Source organism: Chiloscyllium punctatum, chromosome 12, assembly GCF_047496795.1.
Source record: "Chiloscyllium punctatum isolate Juve2018m chromosome 12, sChiPun1.3, whole genome shotgun sequence".
NCBI lineage: Eukaryota > Metazoa > Chordata > Chondrichthyes > Orectolobiformes > Hemiscylliidae > Chiloscyllium > Chiloscyllium punctatum.
In genome coordinates, this window is record NC_092750.1 from 46,036,251 (window position 1) to 46,055,563 (window position 19,313).

The 19,313-nt window shown below is 37.4% G+C and overlaps 1 protein-coding gene across 1 annotated transcript in view; it reads right to left on the reverse strand.

Moving 5' to 3' along the window:
• Window positions 1–19,313, reverse strand: part of suclg2 (succinate-CoA ligase GDP-forming subunit beta) — a 312,117-nt gene that overhangs the window by 152,570 nt on the left and 140,234 nt on the right. Inside the window, exon 3 of the mRNA XM_072582505.1 lies at window positions 2,696–2,795. Coding sequence (XP_072438606.1) covers window positions 2,696–2,795 — 100 coding nt within the window. The remainder of the gene's footprint in view (window positions 1–2,695; window positions 2,796–19,313) is intronic.

Sequence of the window (19,313 nt, forward strand, 5' to 3'; positions counted from 1 at the left end):
AGATTGTTGGAGAGACAAAACATAATTTTGGGAGTTCAAACAGACATCATTCCTGGAGATCTTTTAGCTAAATCACATAAGGAGGAATGAAAATCAAATAAGGGTAATTTGCCAAGGGTGGGGCCTTCATCACAGTGGTTGCAGAGGACAAGAAGAAAAATATATAATAATCAGAGGTTGTCACTTGTCACTGTGGTTAGTGTATTTTAAATGGCAGGGATGAAACCCACTGTTAAGATTCAAACATGGACCTGGGCTAAGATGGACACTGATTTCAGGGGTAGCATAATTTCAAGGACTTGAGAAGATGGGGAGGCTATATGTTTTTGTGGTCCATTTGGAAGTCCATTCTCCTCACTTATCACTGTGTGAATGCGAATTTCAAATCTGACCTTTTATTTATTGAAATATTTAATCCTCAATGCTGCCTAATTTTTTAATGCTCTTTTTATTTTCTTTCAAGTTCTTTCAAGCTGTATACTAATCACTAACTATAAGCCCACTCCACAGACAACACCTTTCTAAGCCAAAAATTCAAAATTTCACCAGTCTTTTCTTGTGCATTTAGCCAGTATCTCCATGAATCAAACGTGCAGCCATTCAATGCACGGTGTCCTGCATTTGATCATCTCTTTTGGTAACAAAACTATTGTCGCTTTCAATCTATTATCTGTGCAGGGTACCATAAAATTTGACTGTGTCCTCTGAAATATATTACTGTTTTTTGTACAATTTAGTTACCTTTCCATAAATAATAATTTTGACTGGATTGAACAAGTCAGGAATTAAGTTAAATTCTGCAATCATAAAAAACCTTGAAACATGAACGCTGTTTTTCTCCCCCATTAGCTGCTGCCAGATGTCCTTAGTTTCTCCGACAACATCTGTTTTTATTTCAAATTTCCATAGTATTTTGCTTTTTATCAAGTTATATTCTGTTTAATTGTTATTAATTGCAAAAAACGTATCTCGAAGGAAGAATATCATATGACCGAGGTGAAAAGAAAGGTAATTTATTTATGGATTTATTGTTGTTTTATGACATAGGCTAAACTTAGGCAAACACACAAGAATATTTTGAGAGAAAAGGTTTTTAGTTAAGGACACATATAAATTGGTTTAGTTGCATAAACTTAAGAACATACCATACCAATGGGTATATACATGTCTGTGCATATCTTTATTTGGAATTAGGTTCTGTGGTAAAGTTCTGATCTTTTTAAATGCATCTGGGACACTTAGGATCATAGTCAATTATTAGTTAATCATTACACTCTCTAAGCTGGTACATAAATAGCCTCAACAGTGCCACCTTATCGTGGTAAAGAACTATGAAGGTAAGCGGAAAGAGACAAGCTGTTAAAATAAAAATGATCATACAAAGTGATTATCCTGTCAAAAATAAATCAGGGGACAAAAGGAACTGGTATCAGTAAGATATCAGTAAGACAATCATAACTTTTGAAAAAGCAAGGAATTGTTCAAGTACTGTTTAACCAATCTGAGATTATTCCTGCACTAATAAGCCAATTAGATTCTAACGTGTCTGATTGTGCACAGGGTATAATGGCTACTAAGAATTAATAAGCGTGGCTCTATGCACAACAAGGAAGACCAAAAGCAGAAGGCGAATTTCAATTAACAGAATAGAATAAGAGACCTTTGCCGAGTCAATCAGTGACACAGGCGGACATCATGAAATGGATCGATTGAAGAAACACTTAATTAAGTATTATTGCTTTTCTACTTGTTATCACATATCTAACAAATTTGCACGTAAAATGGGTCTTGTTAGTAATCAAACTAATAAATGTTTAAATTCACTCTCTCAAACTCAGTCTATAATTGTAACCGACTTAAGTTTTAGAATTAAAGTTAAAGTATACCCAAATTTCATACTTTTCTTACACACTTTAACATCCTACCTGTATTATTGCTGCACCAGTTAAATACATTCAATGTCAACCTAGTCAAAACCATAGGTCACAGTCAGTTTTTACCTTTGCAACTTCAACATAATTGTCTATTATTCTTTCCATGCTATGCATTTTGCACTCGCCTGGATACTACTTCAGTTGCAATTAGAGTGGTGCTGGAAAAGCACAGCAGGTCAGGCAACATCCGAGGAGCAGGAAAATCGATGTTTCGGGTAAAAGCCCTTCATCAGGAACTGTTTCAGTTGTCATTGTCCTGTCACTTTCATACCATGTCTGCTCATTATACAATTTTTAAACCTTCGCTTCCAGTTCCAAAACTCTTTTTAATATAGTACAGGTACACAATCCTTTATCTAAAATGCTGGGACTAGCTGGTTTTCGGAATTTGAAATTTTTCGAATTTCGGAATAAGTGACAGCTCAACAGTGAAATTTTTTTAAAAATTTACTGAACAGCAGACTCACTGTGAGTAACATGCCCTAAGACAGAATTGAGGCCTGCCAGTGCTGGGCCACGCCCACCCACGTCGCATCTGAGTGTCACGCATCGAGTGGGTGTAGATTGGGTTAACTGTTTGCACACCAAACAACCTTGTTAATGAAATATAAACTTTACAAAAAACCTTGGGATTTTGCAGCTTTTTGAATTTCAGGATTTTGGATCAAGAGTTGTCTACCTGTATAATCTGTGGATGTAATTTCTTAAGTTTTTTTAAAAATACTATTGAAAGTACATTCTAAAATAAAATAGTAATTTACCTTTTAGTTAAATGAACTCCTCCCTTCAATCCACTGGTGAAGCTGCCCTTTCCTCTGCCACCAGCCAGGATTTGTGCTTTTAAAACAATTTCCTTTGCCTCTGTTGGGGAAAACGAACAGGAAAACACTATGTTTGTCTATGAAGATAATGGTGTACTGTAGCTTGACAAACAAAATACATGGGGAGTACACAGACAATACTAGTGGATCAAACACAGAAAATGCTGGAGAAACTCAGGTTTGACAGCAGCTGTGGAGTGAGAAATAGTTAACGTTTTGCATTCAATATGATGATTCTTCAGAATTTTTCTGTGTAGACAGAGAGTGTATGCTACACAGTCCGGACATATTGGAAGACTTGGAATAGAATCTGACGGATTTGGAAAATTAGACATGTAATGAGTTATTAATTCTTTGTATAAAACAGAGACAGAAATAGTCCAGATAATTTTCATTATGGTGTGTCAAATGCCAAAAGATACGCATAGATCTCCACTGGACCCTTCCACTGTGTAGGACTTTCAGGGGACTCTTAAGAACTTCAGTTTAAGTCAATAAAATAAATATGCATTTGTATTTTAGATGCAAGGGTACTATTAGTCACATTATAAAAGCAATTCAATGTAAATGTTTAATTTACTAAGAAATAGATTCCTTTATCTCCAATATTATTGGGAAATGGTGCTATATAGTTTTTGAAGTCTTTTGTTAGCAAAATATAATCTGGTTATTAACACCTACTGATTGACAGTGATTAAAAATACTTTATTTGTACTAAACCCATTTTCAATTTGATTAAATACACCAGAGTTGCAACTTCAATAAATAATGACTCATTTTGTAAAAGCTATTTAAAAAAAAAACTTTTAAAGTACTGCCTAATTGCACTTTTTCAAGACCAATTGTGAATTTGGAAACACGCAAATACACTTGAGTGGATGCCCAGAAATAATAAAACACTGATTAGAACAGACACAAGTTTGCTCTTTTTAATTAGAATAGATTCCCCACAGTGTGGAAACAGGCCCTTCAGCCCAACAAGTTCACATCGACCCTCCGAACAGCAACCCATCCATATGCATTCCTCTACATTTATTCCTTCACCTAACACTATGGGCAATTCACCTAACCTGCACACCTTTGGACTGTAGGAGGAAACCGGAGCACCAGAAGGAAACCCATGTAGACACAGGGAGAATGTGCAAACTCCACACAGACAGTCGCCCGAGGCTGGAATCGAACCTGGGAGCTGTGAGGCAGCAGTGCTAAGCACTGAGCCACCGTGCTGCCCTCTTTTGGTAGTTGCACCACAAGCAGAAGCTCTACCCTTAGCATATTTCTTTCTGATAAGTCAAATTGAGAGTTTCATATGACTTACTGTTGTAAGGGCTCCTTGTGTTTTAGTTCACTATCACATTAAGAGGAACTGTCAAGTGACAGCATTCTTTTCTCCATGAAATCAACAGGCAGTACTGGCTCAAACATAAGAATTGCTGGGGTGATCAAACAATACTACAGGATATATCAATTGAATTATATGCTTTGCTCTATACAAAATGACTAACTTTGGGAAAACATAACCTCATTATATGCATGTGTAGTTTTACTATTTAAGAATCAGTCATTTTAATTGTACTGCTTTAATCCTGAGTGGGTGACTTTGATTAAAAAGTCTAATACTAGGAAATATAATGGAAGAGTTGATTGTTAGCCATGATTGGACTAGCAACCTGAGTGGTGCTATGTATAACATCTCCTACACAGTTTCTTAATGAAGTTGTGAACATTTGAAGAAAAATAATTTTTCACCAATATTTTAATTTGTGTTTTTATAAAGTGTAAATACAAAGGAGATTTCAATATGGCTTTGCAATAATTTATCAGTAAGGATCATTTTGCCCAAAACTTAAACAAGTTTCAGCACTTTTAATATACTGGCAGAATACTTGCACAGAATGACCCTTATGGTCATCAATAAGATTGCTCTGCAGAAGCTGCACCTTGTGTTGTAATTACTACAATGCCTGTCATTTGCAGAACCATGGATAGGACTCCAACTTCGATCCTTGTAAACCAATGCAGAAATATTTTTCAGAGGTTTAGTTTTGCAGTAAACAAAACCCTGGACTTCTGAACTCGAGTTCAAAAAGTGAACTCTAATCCTAACGCACACAATACATTGATTGATAATTTATTTTCAATGTACACAAAAATGTTATGAAACAATAATTTAACAAGAGTCATTGCATATTTTAAAAGCTCATCATAGGAAAATGTGGTGTTATGAAAAAATGGAATTCATAAACTAATGAACATCTGTCATATGAGTCAATACAGCTAAAATCTACCCTGGGAGTTATGATTACTCAGACAATGCAGTGCCTACAGCAAAATGAACAACTGTTTCCTGCTCAGTCACCCTGTTTATTACTTAATTACAGCATCAGTCACAGCACAAAACTTGGGGAAAATGACAAAGACATTAACTACAACACCACTTATGAATGACTACAGAAGACTTTTAACATTACATTACATATTACATCCACAGGTACTGCACATAAATTTATAGAATTACAATGTACAGGGGATTTTTTTATCGCTAGTTTTAACATGATCTTCCTTGTTTTATGATTGGAATTCAACCTACATGCATTATAGTATAAGCTGCTGTTCCTTTCGAAAATGAGATAATCACCTGGGCATTGCACCTTGATAGATCACTTGATCTTCTGCTATTCCAATGCATAATAGCCCCCCAGATTTCTGTCCAAAATAGGCAGCACCAAAATAAAATATAACAGGAAGAAGCTTAACACAGCATTAGAAAATGCATGAGAAACAGTTTTCCTGTGGATGCTAAAGATCATACAAATCCATAGTGTTACATTATTTCTCACTTTCAACAAATATTATTGGACAACAACAGTTGAAGAGGAAATTTCTGAGCAATATGATCTCCAGGCTAGCTTTGGGGCGGGGGGCTACCAATTCAAAATGCTCACAGGTTTGACTTCTAATAATGAAGTTAATAGCACATGATGGAATTACAACAGTAAAAAATAATACAAGTGATTCAAGGATCATGTCACAAGAAGTACAATAAATATCAACAAGAAATCCTCACTCTGTTGTAAGACTTTTAAAATTATATATTATAGATTCTGTATAATTAGAAGAACAGAGCATTGCGATACACTTCCCACGTATCACCAGTTGACATAGTAAAAGGTAAAAGAAAACATATTAATGATTGAAGTAAAGGATTTCTAGTTGTCTCCCTCAAATTCCTCCAGAAATCATTATTAGAACATCACTGTTGAACAGATATTGTTTCTTTAAATTAGTTAACTACAGACAAAGTGTACATTCCATTTAGACAGTTGTAAAATTTAATAATAAAATTGGTGGTTATTTAAAGGCTTGGTTATCAGTACAATAATCTTTGATGAATTTATTATCTTTATGTGGTGACACTAGACAATTGGGCTGTCCCACAATTCACAGTATTAGCATACGTTTAATGGCCATCAACTTGGCTACTTAGACCAAAAGAATTCCCCAAATCTTTTTAAGAAGTTCAACTGCAATCACCCTGACCTTTTGATACACTATGTTCTTCAAAAGTTGTTTGAATGAAATCAATGGGAATCAGGCTGCACTTTTAATTAAACTGTAGATTTTCATTTCATTACTGAAACAAAGTAATGACTTCGTACTAAATTAGTCAACAAATACTATCAGAACAGGTTGTATCACTGGCAAGTAAATTAAACAAGAAAACAACGATGTGCTTGCCTAGTGTAGGCCATGCTTTACCCGAACACACAACAGTTAAAAATATATATTAAAAAAGTTGTGTCTCTTGCAATTTAGTCTTTTGAGATACAAAAAATAAGGTTTTCGCATAAAATGCATTTAGAACAGTCGCCATTTTATCTAAATGAATCAAATAAAGAAGGACCTATTCCCCACGAACAGGGATCTAGGTTTTCAGAATGAATTGCATAAAACTGGGGAGAAATTGAAAAGCCATTGAAAATATGACATATTTCCTATAAATTTATAAAATGAAGTTGCCAGAAAGTAAAATGTTGTTGGTAGAACCAAAATTAATGAAATAAAAACAGCGAAATATAAACTCTTGTTAGGAGTAGGTACATTTTCATCAAAATGAATAGTTCACATGAAGTTGGCACAAGTTTCCTTTTCATTCACTGTAAGCTGGGAAGCAGAACAGGTAAACTAAAAAAAACAAGACAAAGAACACAAATTAATTGTTAAATAATCAAGTTTCTTGATAAGCCAAATTAGAAAGTAGGATTGTGAATGTGTAAATTGTATGAAATTACTCCAGAAAGAACATCTACAATTCAGGAACTTTTTTCAGAAGTCCCCAGTTGTTTCTTACTAGTAGCAGTCTGATCAGTTTCTTTGCTGTCGGTTTGTATGCTTGCTTACTAATAGTGCTGATGTGCTGCTGTTTTGCTTTGAACTAACCAACAAAATTTAGTAGCCAAAGTATGAGAACACAATACAATACTATAAACTGGGATGTGTGCAACATAACATAAAGTACATTACTGTTGATTCTGCCATGACATTAGTAATCCACTTGAGTTTAACCTCCCCTGTGTAAATAAAGGAGGGATGTGGGCAGATTTATAGATTTGGGATAGGTTTTGAATTGTAGATAGCAGAGGTAAAAGAGCAGAGGTGGAGAGGGAAGGAGAAAGCAGACAGCACAGAAAGGAACGAGAGAGATGGCTGGCAAAAGAGAGACGGGGGAGTGGACGACTGTTAGGGAAGAGCAGGAGGCGAGGAACAAAGGAAAGGTGAGGTGAAACGAGTAGGTGAAAGTTAGCACTGAAGAGAGGGAAAGAAGCTGTTGGAGGGTGCAGAAAGAGAGGCATCAGGAGGACAGGACAATAGGAGGAAGAGGAAGACAGTTGATACTGAGAGAGAGAAATAGACAGAAGGGTAGTGAAAGGGGTATGAAAATTTAAAGGGACGAGATGGAGAGAGATGGCAGTGCAAGATAGACAGGCAACAGTGCAGGAGGGACGGCGACAGATGGGGGGTTGGAATGGTTGAGAGAGGGGTGGGGACGTCAGGGAGACAGGGAGTGGACAGCTGGGAGAGAGGTTTGAGGGAATGACATGAGGACGAAGGGATGGCAGTATGAGGTAGTTGACAACAGGATAAGGAAGTGAGGGACAGAAATATGAGGGGATGCAAAGACAGCACACAGAAGGACAACACGAGTGGGAGAGCAGCTCGCACAAGAGGAAACATGTGGTGGGGGATGGCAGCATGAGTGGGAGGGACCACAAAGCGAAGGGAACAGGATGGGAGAAGGTTAAGTAATGGAGAAGAGGAACAAAAATGCCCAAGTGTGACTCCTGCTACATCTTCATTTTCCCCAGTTTCTTACATTCACTGAGCTATACTCAAACAATTTTACATCTATTTGCAGCAATACAAAGATGTGAAATTTATTTATACTTCAACTTCCATTATCAGTTCAACTGCATGGTTTTACACGGTTAGATTTATAAAAATGCAGTCTTCATTTAATGCTCAGAGGAAAGACTTTAATGCACAAATTTCAGTTTAAAAATTAAGTTCTGCAAGCACATACATGCACATACCAACTTAAATATACAACACAAGTAAAAGATGAATGGTTATTTTTGCTCAAACCTTCTTCCAAAATTGCAGTGTCAAAGTAGTCTGTGCAAGCAAACTAAGTACACTGTTAGTAAAGTGGAAGCATGATGCCTTTGCCCATCAGGTTGGTGACAACTGCGATATTCTGAACTCCATTTCTAACTTTTCCTGATAAAAGACGAACAATATATAACAGAAGGTTTTATCAGCAAGTAAATTAAAATGTCTAAAGCACTGTTTCTGAATTCTTCTCTCCACTGTAAATGCAATATTTCATGTTGTTTCTAGTCACCAGTGAACTACAAGAATCTGCTTTTTTTGTCCGTAAAAACATCTTTATAAAACTGGCTTCATTACCAGCTGAGAATGGGTTTGATTAGCAAGTCATTGAACTTTGTGTAAAGAATTTTTCAGCTTGATATTCTCTTTGATTTTGCTTTTCAGAATGGTATATAAATCTTGCTGGAGGTTACGGATGAGCTTATGCCGTCTGCCATTTAATTAAGCGATAAACCATTCTACCAAGGGAGTATACAAAGAAATCAGCCTCAAGCAACTACAGTTAAAAAAATCTGCCAGTGTTAAGGGACTTTATTTTCTCAATGTCATGGTTCACTGGTTAAAAAATACTCAGACAAAAATGTAAGCATCACAGAATTTTTTAAAAAAGTCAGTATAATAGCCACAGAACTTTAACAAGATCTGAAATTCCCAGTGCAAAACAGAAAACACAAACATGACTCAGATTAGCATTAAGTAGGGACAATGATGTTTTTGTTGTACTGCACTTAGAGTCATAGAGATGTACTGCATGGAAACAGACCCTTCGATCCAACTTGTCCACGCCGACCAGATATCCCAACCCAATCTAGTCCCACCTACCAGCACCCGGCCCATATCCCTCCAAACCCTTCCTATTCATATACCCATTCAGACACCTTTTAAATGTTGTAATTGTAGGAGCCTCCACCGTTTCCTCTGGCAGCTCACTTCATACACGCACCACCCTCTGCTTGAAAAGGTTGCCCCTTAGGTCTCTTTTATATCTTTTCCCTCTCACCCTAAACCTATGCCCTCTAGTTCTGGACTCCCTGACCCCATGGAAAAGACTTTGTCTCTTTATCCCAACCATGCTCTTCATGATTTTATAAACCTCTATAAGGTCACCCCTCAGCCGCCGACATTCCAGGGAAAACAGTCCTAGCCTATTCAACCTCTCCCTGTAGCTCAAATCCTCCAACCCTGGCAACACCTTTGTAAATTTCTTTCTGAACCCTTTCAAGTTTCACAACATCTTTCCGATAGGAAGGAGACCAGAATTGCACGCAATATTCCAACAGTAGCCTAACCAATGTCCTGTACAACCGCAACATGACCTCCCAACTCCTGTACTCAATACTCTGACCAATAAAGGAAAGCATACCAAGCACCTTCTTCACTATCCTATCTACCTGTGACTCCACTTTCAAGGAGCTATTAACCCTCACTTCAAGGTCTCTTTGTTCAGCAACACTCCCAAGGACCTTGCCACTAAGTGTATAAGTCCTGCTAAGATTTGCTGTCCCAAAATGCAGCACCTCACATTTATCTAAATTCAACTCCATCTGCCACTTCTCAGCCCATTGGCTCACCTGGTCGAGGTCCCATTGTAATCTGAGATAACCACCAACTTTGGTGTCATCTGCAAACCTACTAACTGTACCTCTTATGCTCACATCCAAATCATATACTTAAATGATGTAAAGTAGTGCAGCCAGCACCGATCCTTGTGGCACTCCACTGGTCACAGGCCTCCAGTCTGAAAAACAACCTTCCACCACCAGCCTCTGTCTTCTACCTTTGAGTCAGTTCTATATTCAAATGGCAAGTTCCCCCTGTATTCCATGAGATCTAACATTGTTAACCAGTCTCTCATGGGGAACCTTGTCGAATGCCTTACTGAAGTCCATATAGATCACGTCCACCGTTCTGCCCTCATCAGTCCTCTTTGTTACTTCTTCAAAAAACTCAATCAAGTTTGTGAGACATGATTTCCCACGCACAAAGCCATGTTGACTATCCCTAATCAGTCCCTGCCTTTCCCAAATACATGTATATCATGTCCCTCAGAATTCCCTCCAACAACTTGCCGACCAGCAACGTCAGGCTCACTGGTCCATAGTTCCCTGGTTTGTCCTTAGCACCATGCTTATACAGTGGCACCACGTTTGCAGCCTCTAGTCTTCTGGCACCTCACCTGTGACTATCGACGATATAAATATCTCAGTAAGAGGCCCAGCGATCACTTCCCTAGCTTCCCACAGAGTTCTAGGGTACACCTGATCAGTTCCTGGGGATGCATCCACTCTTATGCATTTCATAGAGTCATAGAGATGGACAGCATGGAAACAGACCCTTCGATCCACAGAAACACAAATCTGTCATATATAGTTCAGCAAGTGCAATCTATGCTGTAGCCAGCAACCAAAATACCTTGGGAGGACGTGCCTTAGGGATTAGCATAACTCCATTAATAAACAGGTACATATAATTACTGCATGGATGGGAAATGGCTCCTTTTCTTTAATTCATACCTATGCAGTATCAAGATGTATGACTATTTCAATCATATATCACTACAATTTGTGCTTTGGGAATATTTAAAATACAGTACGAGCATGCAAATTTTAAAACTAATTTAAATTACAAAACTAAAAAATTGTGCACTTCAATAGCAAACATATTTGAAAGAAATTTACCATCATTGGTTTTTATAAATAACATGTGGAAATCTTCAAAATTGTCAATACTTAGTGCATGAATAAAAAGGCTCAGTTTTAAAGTGTTTAACCCTCATTTACAAATGCACTTTGATATATATGCTATTTCTAAAATGACAGCTGACTTTGTCGTTTTTTTTTCAATAGCACAATCATTCTCTGCATGCTTTCAGAATTAAAAAAAAGAAGAGTCAAATCATTGGAAATCATTTTTGACTTTGACCATAATCTAAATAACTTTAACATCATTGGCTACATATTTCCCAATGATGATGCAACAAAATTGTCAAATCACTGTTGGCTTTAGACCACTGAGAACCAGGTAAGCTTTCAGTGAAGTATTATAATTCACTTTTCAAGGCTTTCTGCATTATTTGTGTTGAGAATTCAATCAGCTGGGAATTGGAGAAATTGGGAATTGTTGCAGAAGAGGAAAGTAGCTAGGCAGCCATTTTGTACCCTGTATAAACTAGTTTCCATTAACATCGAAGGTCAAACTTCTTCATGGCAGTGAACCAATGTATTTAAAGACAGTTCTGTTGAGGTAATTCAGAAAAGAGGACTCGACTTCTATTTGCCTCAAGCTGCAAAAGTACATGTTAAATTCAATAAATGGCCTTGATGGTAACTATTATAACTCTCCACATAATTACATAACAGCAGAAATGTGTAACGAACCTTGGCAAGGCAACCAAGCCAGTCACAGCTTGTAGCAATGCACTGCAAAATGCAAATTTCCCAGTCAGTGTCTTGTTATAGCAAAATCAACAACTCCCTGAAAGTGGCCACGCAAGTAAATAGAGTGGCAAAGAAGGCATATGGAATGTTTGCCTTTATTGGTCAGGGAATCGAGCACAAGAGTCAGGATGTCATGTTGCAGCTTTATAAGACTTTGGTTATGCCACACTTACAGTATTGCGTTCAATTCTGATTGCCACATTACAGGAAAAATGTAGACTTTGCAGAGGGCGCAGAAGTGGTTTACCAGGTTACTACCTGGATTAGCAGGTATGAGGTATAAGAAGAGTTAGGAAAAACTCTGGTTGTTTTCATTGGATGGCGAAGGCTGAGGGGAGACTTGTTAGATGACTTTAAAATTATAAGATGCATAGATAGGCTTGACAGTCAGAATCTTTTTCCCCAGAATTGAATTGTCTAAAACTAGGAGGCATACATTTAAGGTGAGAGGGGGAAAGCTCAAAAGGAGATGTGAAGGATAAGTTTTTTTTTACACAGAGTAGTAGGAGTCTGGGACGCACTGCCAAGTGTGGTAGTGGAAGCAGATACAATAGGGGCACTTAAAGGACTTTTAGATAAGCACATGAATATGCAAGAAATGGAGGGATATGGACCAAGGGCAGGCAAAAGGGATTAGTTTAATTTGGTGTCATGTTCGGCACAACATTGTGAGTCAAAAGGCCTGTTCCTGTGCTGTACAGTTCTATGTTATGAAGAATATAAAATCAGGAAGGGTCATTCAACCCTCAAGCCTCTGCCTCAACATTCTTCATATCAGCTTTTTTCAGAGAAGAGTCTCATTACTCAGACGGACGTTTAGGAACAAGATGAAAGATCCAAAAGAAAGCATTGTCATTTCATTGCCAATAGCTTCAATCCTTTCTAAAACCAGGTTGTTGTGAGTGCATTTCACACTCTGTAATTTCTTCTTTCGAGGACAATGTTCCATAACCAAAAATAAGCAATTACAATCGCAATACCCCAGAACTTTAACTGCAAACCAAATTCTAACCATAGCAGATTCGTGCAAAATAACCAAAGGAAGATTGTTTGGTTTAAAATTTAAACAAAGCTCGAAAGTTACCGTCAATCATCAGTAATTGGTATATTCTCGATGGCAATGCTTTTATTAATTAAAGTTCACTACCTTGACAGTGCCGGATCTCTCGCTTCTGCACAGGAATGTCTGCCTGAAGTATTTTGAGAATTTGAGATTTTGAGAATTGAACTCATGTCTTTCTGATACAGAGTCGAGAGTCTAGGCTGACAAAATAACCAGTTTATTGTTGGCACTACACAGAAATGCAAACGTGACAGTTCCAACAGAGCTTCATTTTGGTTGACACACAAAAGCTGAATGTTTTCAACTCTTGGGTAACCAGTCCTCTTCATCACAAACACTCAAAACAAGCAATTTGTACACTGACTTGGAGGTGATGGCAAAAAATACTTTCTAAAATTTATTATATGTATGCTGATTCATGCATATACTTTAGATCTTGTATGTTCCCTTGTATCGAAACACATTGCTGAGATAAGTATTTCTTTCATTCCATTGGAGCCCAAAATACCTCAATGTAGAAAATAACTTAGTCTCAATTGGTGTTTGTTGCTAATTCTTAGTGATTCTTGAGTATAGGAAATGTTAATATGTCTTTTGTGTAAACAAATGTGTAATCAACATGGTTTAGTAAGTGAGCTAAGATAAATAATATCGAAAGGATGATTTTGTAATCTCAGATTATCAGTTTCATCACTGAACTGTTTTAAACTACATACTGGTGTAACTGAAGTGCTCTTGAACATATCCAGACTCTAAATTGGCAATTTAGTGGTAATTATTAGAAGCAGATCAGAATAATGATAGTCAATGATTTCAGGCTGGTTCAAGAAAGTTCAAAGGCCAAATTAGAGAATTCTTTGGAAAAAAACCAAGCATCAAGCCAGGAAAAAAACAAAAATGGTAGACATTTACAAGTAGCTACTGGTTTGGATAACACTATTCTAAAGAGCTTGATATAAATTGACACTAAAAATTTTCCTAAATGTTATTGGAGTGGGTATAACCTTCATCCCAAAGTGTTTGGATAATAGTAATGTAGTAAGGGGTGGTTAACAGACTGAAAATGGTAACAGGTTACACACTCAGCTTTAAATTTTGGATAGGTGAACAGATAACTAGCCGCTGCATTTCAAGTCATAATCTAAGCAACAATATTAAAGAGCTAAAAAATTTATTTTAGACAAAAATAATCAAAAAAGTGGTATCAGCTTATATCGATCCTTAAAGGCACCATGCTAATATCTGACTGCTGTCAATAAAACAGAAATGATTTTTGTGTTAGATTTTAGTTATGAAGAAGAGTCAAAATGTTAACTCTGCTTCATCACCACAGATGCTGCCAGAGCTGCTGTGTTCCTCCAGCAACTTCTGTTTTTGTTAATGATTTTAGATTGTGTACAAAAAAATGAAGAGTGTGTCGTTACAGTTGGTTATCCTGACACACTGTATAGTATGTAATCTGGAACACTTATTATAAGATAGATGGAACGGAGCTGGAAAAGATGCACAGAATTGTTATATGGAATAATGAGGGGACTAGAGCAATTAAGGTCAGAATTATAGAGCTTAAGCTGTTCTCTTTCAATGGAAGAACCTGGCAAGAAATTGTAGTGACATTTTCAAATGATTACTGTTCACTGATGTCATAGGTTACCAAGTGGACTGATTAGAATAGTTTACCAGGAGATTAGGATATAAGTGTAAGCTAAAATGGATTGTTTCAGATAGGACACAAGAAAGCACAGCTGATTAAGGTTTCCTCAAAGTTTGCCAAGGCATTTTATGGAGCAAGTAATTTAAATTTACTCAAGCTCAAATAGAGAAAAAAAACACTTTGAAAAGAGTCTAACAGTTACAACTGTTAGGATAGAAAGAAGGTAAATATCAATGCGAATGTTTAACACCCAAACAATAAATTTCACAGAACAGCATAAAGGAACTCAATCCTGACCATTTACTTATGAGTCACTGAAGTATTGAAGCAGTAAGTTCAAATTGTCAATAAAATGAATCCTTTCATGATTAATTGCTCAGCAAGAATGGTCATGTCTAAAATATCTGTATGTATAAAAATGTTCCCGAAGTTTAATTGATTAAATTAAGCAAGTTAGCTTTTCCCTCATTACTGCTAGAGATACTTGTGATTTAAATTACTCTAAAAATCATCTATTAACAAATATATTTTAATTTGATTTGATTTAATTTAATTTGATTTAAGCTTTATTGTCACATATACTGAAGTGCACAAGTACCGGGTACAGTGAAAAGTGTACAATGTCGCCACACACGGCCCATCTTAGATGCAAAGGTACTTGATAACAAAACTTAGGTATAAGTAGTAACATAAAGAAATAAAGTTAAACGTAAAGCATTACCATTGTTCTTCATATAAGTAGAAATAAAGTTAAAAATTAACATTACAGTTCTTCCTTGTATTAAGTAGAAAAGTAAAGGAATAAAGTTAGAAATTAAACAGTTTTTCTTACGTGCACTTAATAAGCACTTTTCAGACCCTGAAGTCTATTTTGGTTGTGTTTATGATTCCGTACCCTCACCAATCACGATGACATGCTGGATTGGACATGCTGGACTTGTTGATAATTGTTAACCTTTAATATTTGTTTACACTGTTTTAGATGGATGCTGTGAGATTATGATGAGGCTGAGGATACTCAATGCAGTTCTTCATTCTCGACTGACAATACTAAAAAGCGGTAACTGTAGGTGACAGGACCTTGGAAGAAAACTCAATTTGTAGTTTTTATAACCCAAGAGAGTTCTGCACTCTTTATATATAATATTTGATATTGTAACTAGCTGCAAGCACAGGCCAGAGTGTCATGTTGATAATGATTGTGTGTGTCCAATATATCAATGGTATTGAGTGTGGGATGAAGAGAGCTAGCAAGCATTCTGCTTTTGTGTGCTAGTTTGCTTGTCTTCTTCTACTTATACTGTTAGTGGGGTGCAATGCAGGAAAGAAAGCAAATGTGTAAGTGTCTTCCTATCAGTCCAAATCTCTTCATTGTCAAATCCTCAGCTCATGATGACACACGGGAACCGGCTGCCTCACAGCCCAAGACAAAAGCTTTAAACCAAATCCATGGAGGTCTGGCCCTCAGACATATAGTGTGTAGGCACACTAGCAAATGGACACACACTGGCAGCACTCAGCAACTAGACCTCCAACCAAGGTCAAATATCCAAAGCCTTGTGGATACGTCAGAGCGTTGAAACCTAGGGGAGTGAACCTTGACAAATAATCTGCAATGGAGCCCAAATACAAACTGATGTCTAAGTATGTCAACTTCCCAGCAGCACTGCAATGAGACCAATGTGTGAGGGGTCCTCATGTTAGTCAGCTTGTCAATTTTGCAGGCTTATGCTCTGGAGAGGATTTTCCATTTTGCCTGCACAAGGTAGAACACAACAGTTACAGATGATAAATCCTACCCAAAATTATGTAGAGAATGGGTGCTATTGACTGTCTGCAGTGGGAGGGACAATCCTGTTGTAGTGGGCAATCCACTGTCCCCCTCAAATAAAGCAACCACAGACTAGTAAGATGTGATATGTTACAATCAGGCAAATACAAATAAACAAGAACTGGAGTAGGCCATTTGGTCCCTCAAGCCTGCTCCACCAGTTAACAATATCATGGCTGGTATGCTCCAGACCTCAACTCTTCTTTCGTGTCAGATCCTCATAGCCTTCAACTCTTTGATATTTCAAATTCTCTTTAAGTACTTCCAGCGATGTAGCCTCCAAATCTCTCTAGAATGGAAAATTCTAGACATTCACTACCCTCAGCGAAGAATTTCTCTCCATCTCAGTTTGAAATGAGTGTTCTCTAATTCTGTGACTATGTTCCTTCTTACACGATTCTCCCACTAATGGAAACATCTTGTCAACAACCAGCTTGTCATGCCCCCTCCGAATCATGTATGTATCAACACAATCAATCACATTCTAGTCCTTCAAACTCTAATGAATAAACGCCTAACATGTTTAGCTGTTTTCAATAAGTCAACCACTACATCATAGGAAGCAGCCCAGCAAATCTTTTTTTTGAACTGCCTCCAATACCAATATATTCTTTCTTAAATTTGGGGACTAAACCTCTGCACAGTGCTCCAGGTACAACCCCTTGTAAGTTGTAAAAAGATTACGCCATTTTTATACTCCAACCTCTCAGCAATATAGGCCAAATTTCCATTTGCCGCCTTAATTGCTTGCTGCAGCTGCATGTCAGCTTTGTATATTTCATACACAAGAACATTCAGATCCTTCTATGCTAAACCTTTTCTCAAGTCTCTCTTCTGTGATTTGATTCTTTCTACCGAAGCACATGACCTCATATTTGAAGACATTAACCTCCATCTGCCAGGATTTTACCCACACATTCAACGTACTTATATAACTTCGTAAATTCCTTAGGTCTTCATCACGATATCCACTCCCACTTATATCTTTAATAACAATAAATTTTGACATATTACATTCTGTCCCCTATAGTCTTATTATTCTTTAATAAGATTATAAATATACATAGTAAATAATTAAACATAGAAAATAGGGCTAGAAATAGGCCCTTTGAGCCTACTCCGCTATTCAATATGATCATGACTGATAATCTCACTCAGCACTTTGTTCCAACTTTCTTCCCATACCCTTTGATCCCTTTAGCTGTAAGAACTCTATTTAACTTCTCCTCAAAAACATTCAATGTTTTGATCTCAACCATTTTCTGTGGCAGAATTTCCACAGGCTCACCACTCTCCAGGTGAAGAAGTTTTTCCTCATCTCAGTCTTAAATGGCCTGCCCTGTTTCCTTAGAATGTATTCCATTGTTCTCTGCAGTCATCAGGAACATTCCTTCCTACCTTTACCCTGTCTATTCCTGTTAGAATTTTCTATGAGAAACCCCTCATTCATTCAAACTCCAGCCCTAAATATGTCAATCCCTCCATCCCAGGAATTAGTCTGGTAAATCATTGTTGCACTCCCTCGAAAGCCAGAACATTCTTCCTCAGCTACTCAATACTCCAGGTGTGGTCTCACCAAGACCCTGTACAAATGCATCAAGACATCCCTACTCCTGTACTATAATCCTCTTGCTGTGAAGGCAAAGATTTGCCTTCTTCACTAGCTACTGCACTTGAATGCTTACCTTCAGCAACTGACGCACAAGAATAGCTAGGTTTAGCTGCACGGCCTTCTTAATCTATCACCATTCAGATAATCACGCTAGTCCTTCTTTTCACCCAAACTGATTCCACATCAAAGTCTATTGTACCAGTAAGGTTACTCACCACAGCATTGAGTTTTTCCTTTATTAACAAAGTCACCCCACCTCCTTTTTACTTTTTGTCTATTTTTGCAGGATGTTGAATACCCTTGAATGTTAAGTTTATAGTCTTGGTCACCCTACAAATGCAGTTCCAGCGTAACCTTGTTCTTGTATTCCACTCCTCGGCTAATAAAGGCAAGTATCCTATGTGCCTTCTTAAGCACCACACCTACTTTGTTTGCTACCTTTTCAGGGATCTATGGACTAAGGTCCTTCAGTACTTTCTAGCATCTGATATTCAGAGTGTAATTCCTTCCCCTGTTAGCCCTGGCTAAGTGCATGACCTCACACATGTCTGGATTGCATTGCTTTGACTAGCTGGCTAGTCCATTGATACCCTCCTGAAGTTTACAACTGTCCTCCTCATGCTTTACCAACCTTCAGATTTTCCTGTTAATTGCAAACTTCTTGGTCATATCCCCTACATTTAAGTCGAAATCATGAATGCACACCACAAACACCGAGCCCCAGCACTAACTCCTGTGAAATCCCACTATAAAAAGACTACCAGTAACAGAAACAGCCCTCAACCATCACCTTCTGATTCCTGACTCCCAATTAATTTTGAGATCTAATATGTCACCTTGCCTTGGTTCCCAAAGGCTCTTCATTTCTTGACCAGCCTGCCATTTGAGACTTTACCAAAAGCCTTGCTAAAGTCCATGTAGATCATATCAAGTGATTAATCTCATCAACATTCTGAGTTACCTCCTCAAAAGTGGGACCAAATTTGCCAAACATGACCTTCCTTTCATAAATCCATGCTCACTATCTCTGATTAATACGTGTTGCTCCAAGGGCAGATATACACTTTCCATGCGTTTTTTCTAATAACGTCCCCATCACCGAGGTTAATTTCTTCTTCTTTGCCTTCCTTTTTAAAAATAATTGGACAAATTTAGCTGTCCCTCCCCATCCTCTGGCACCTCACGTGTGGCTAGAGAGAATTTCAAAATTACAGCCAGGACCTCTGATATTTTGACCCTCGCTTTCCTCAATAGCCTGTGATGGATACACTTTATCTGGTCTATGGATTTA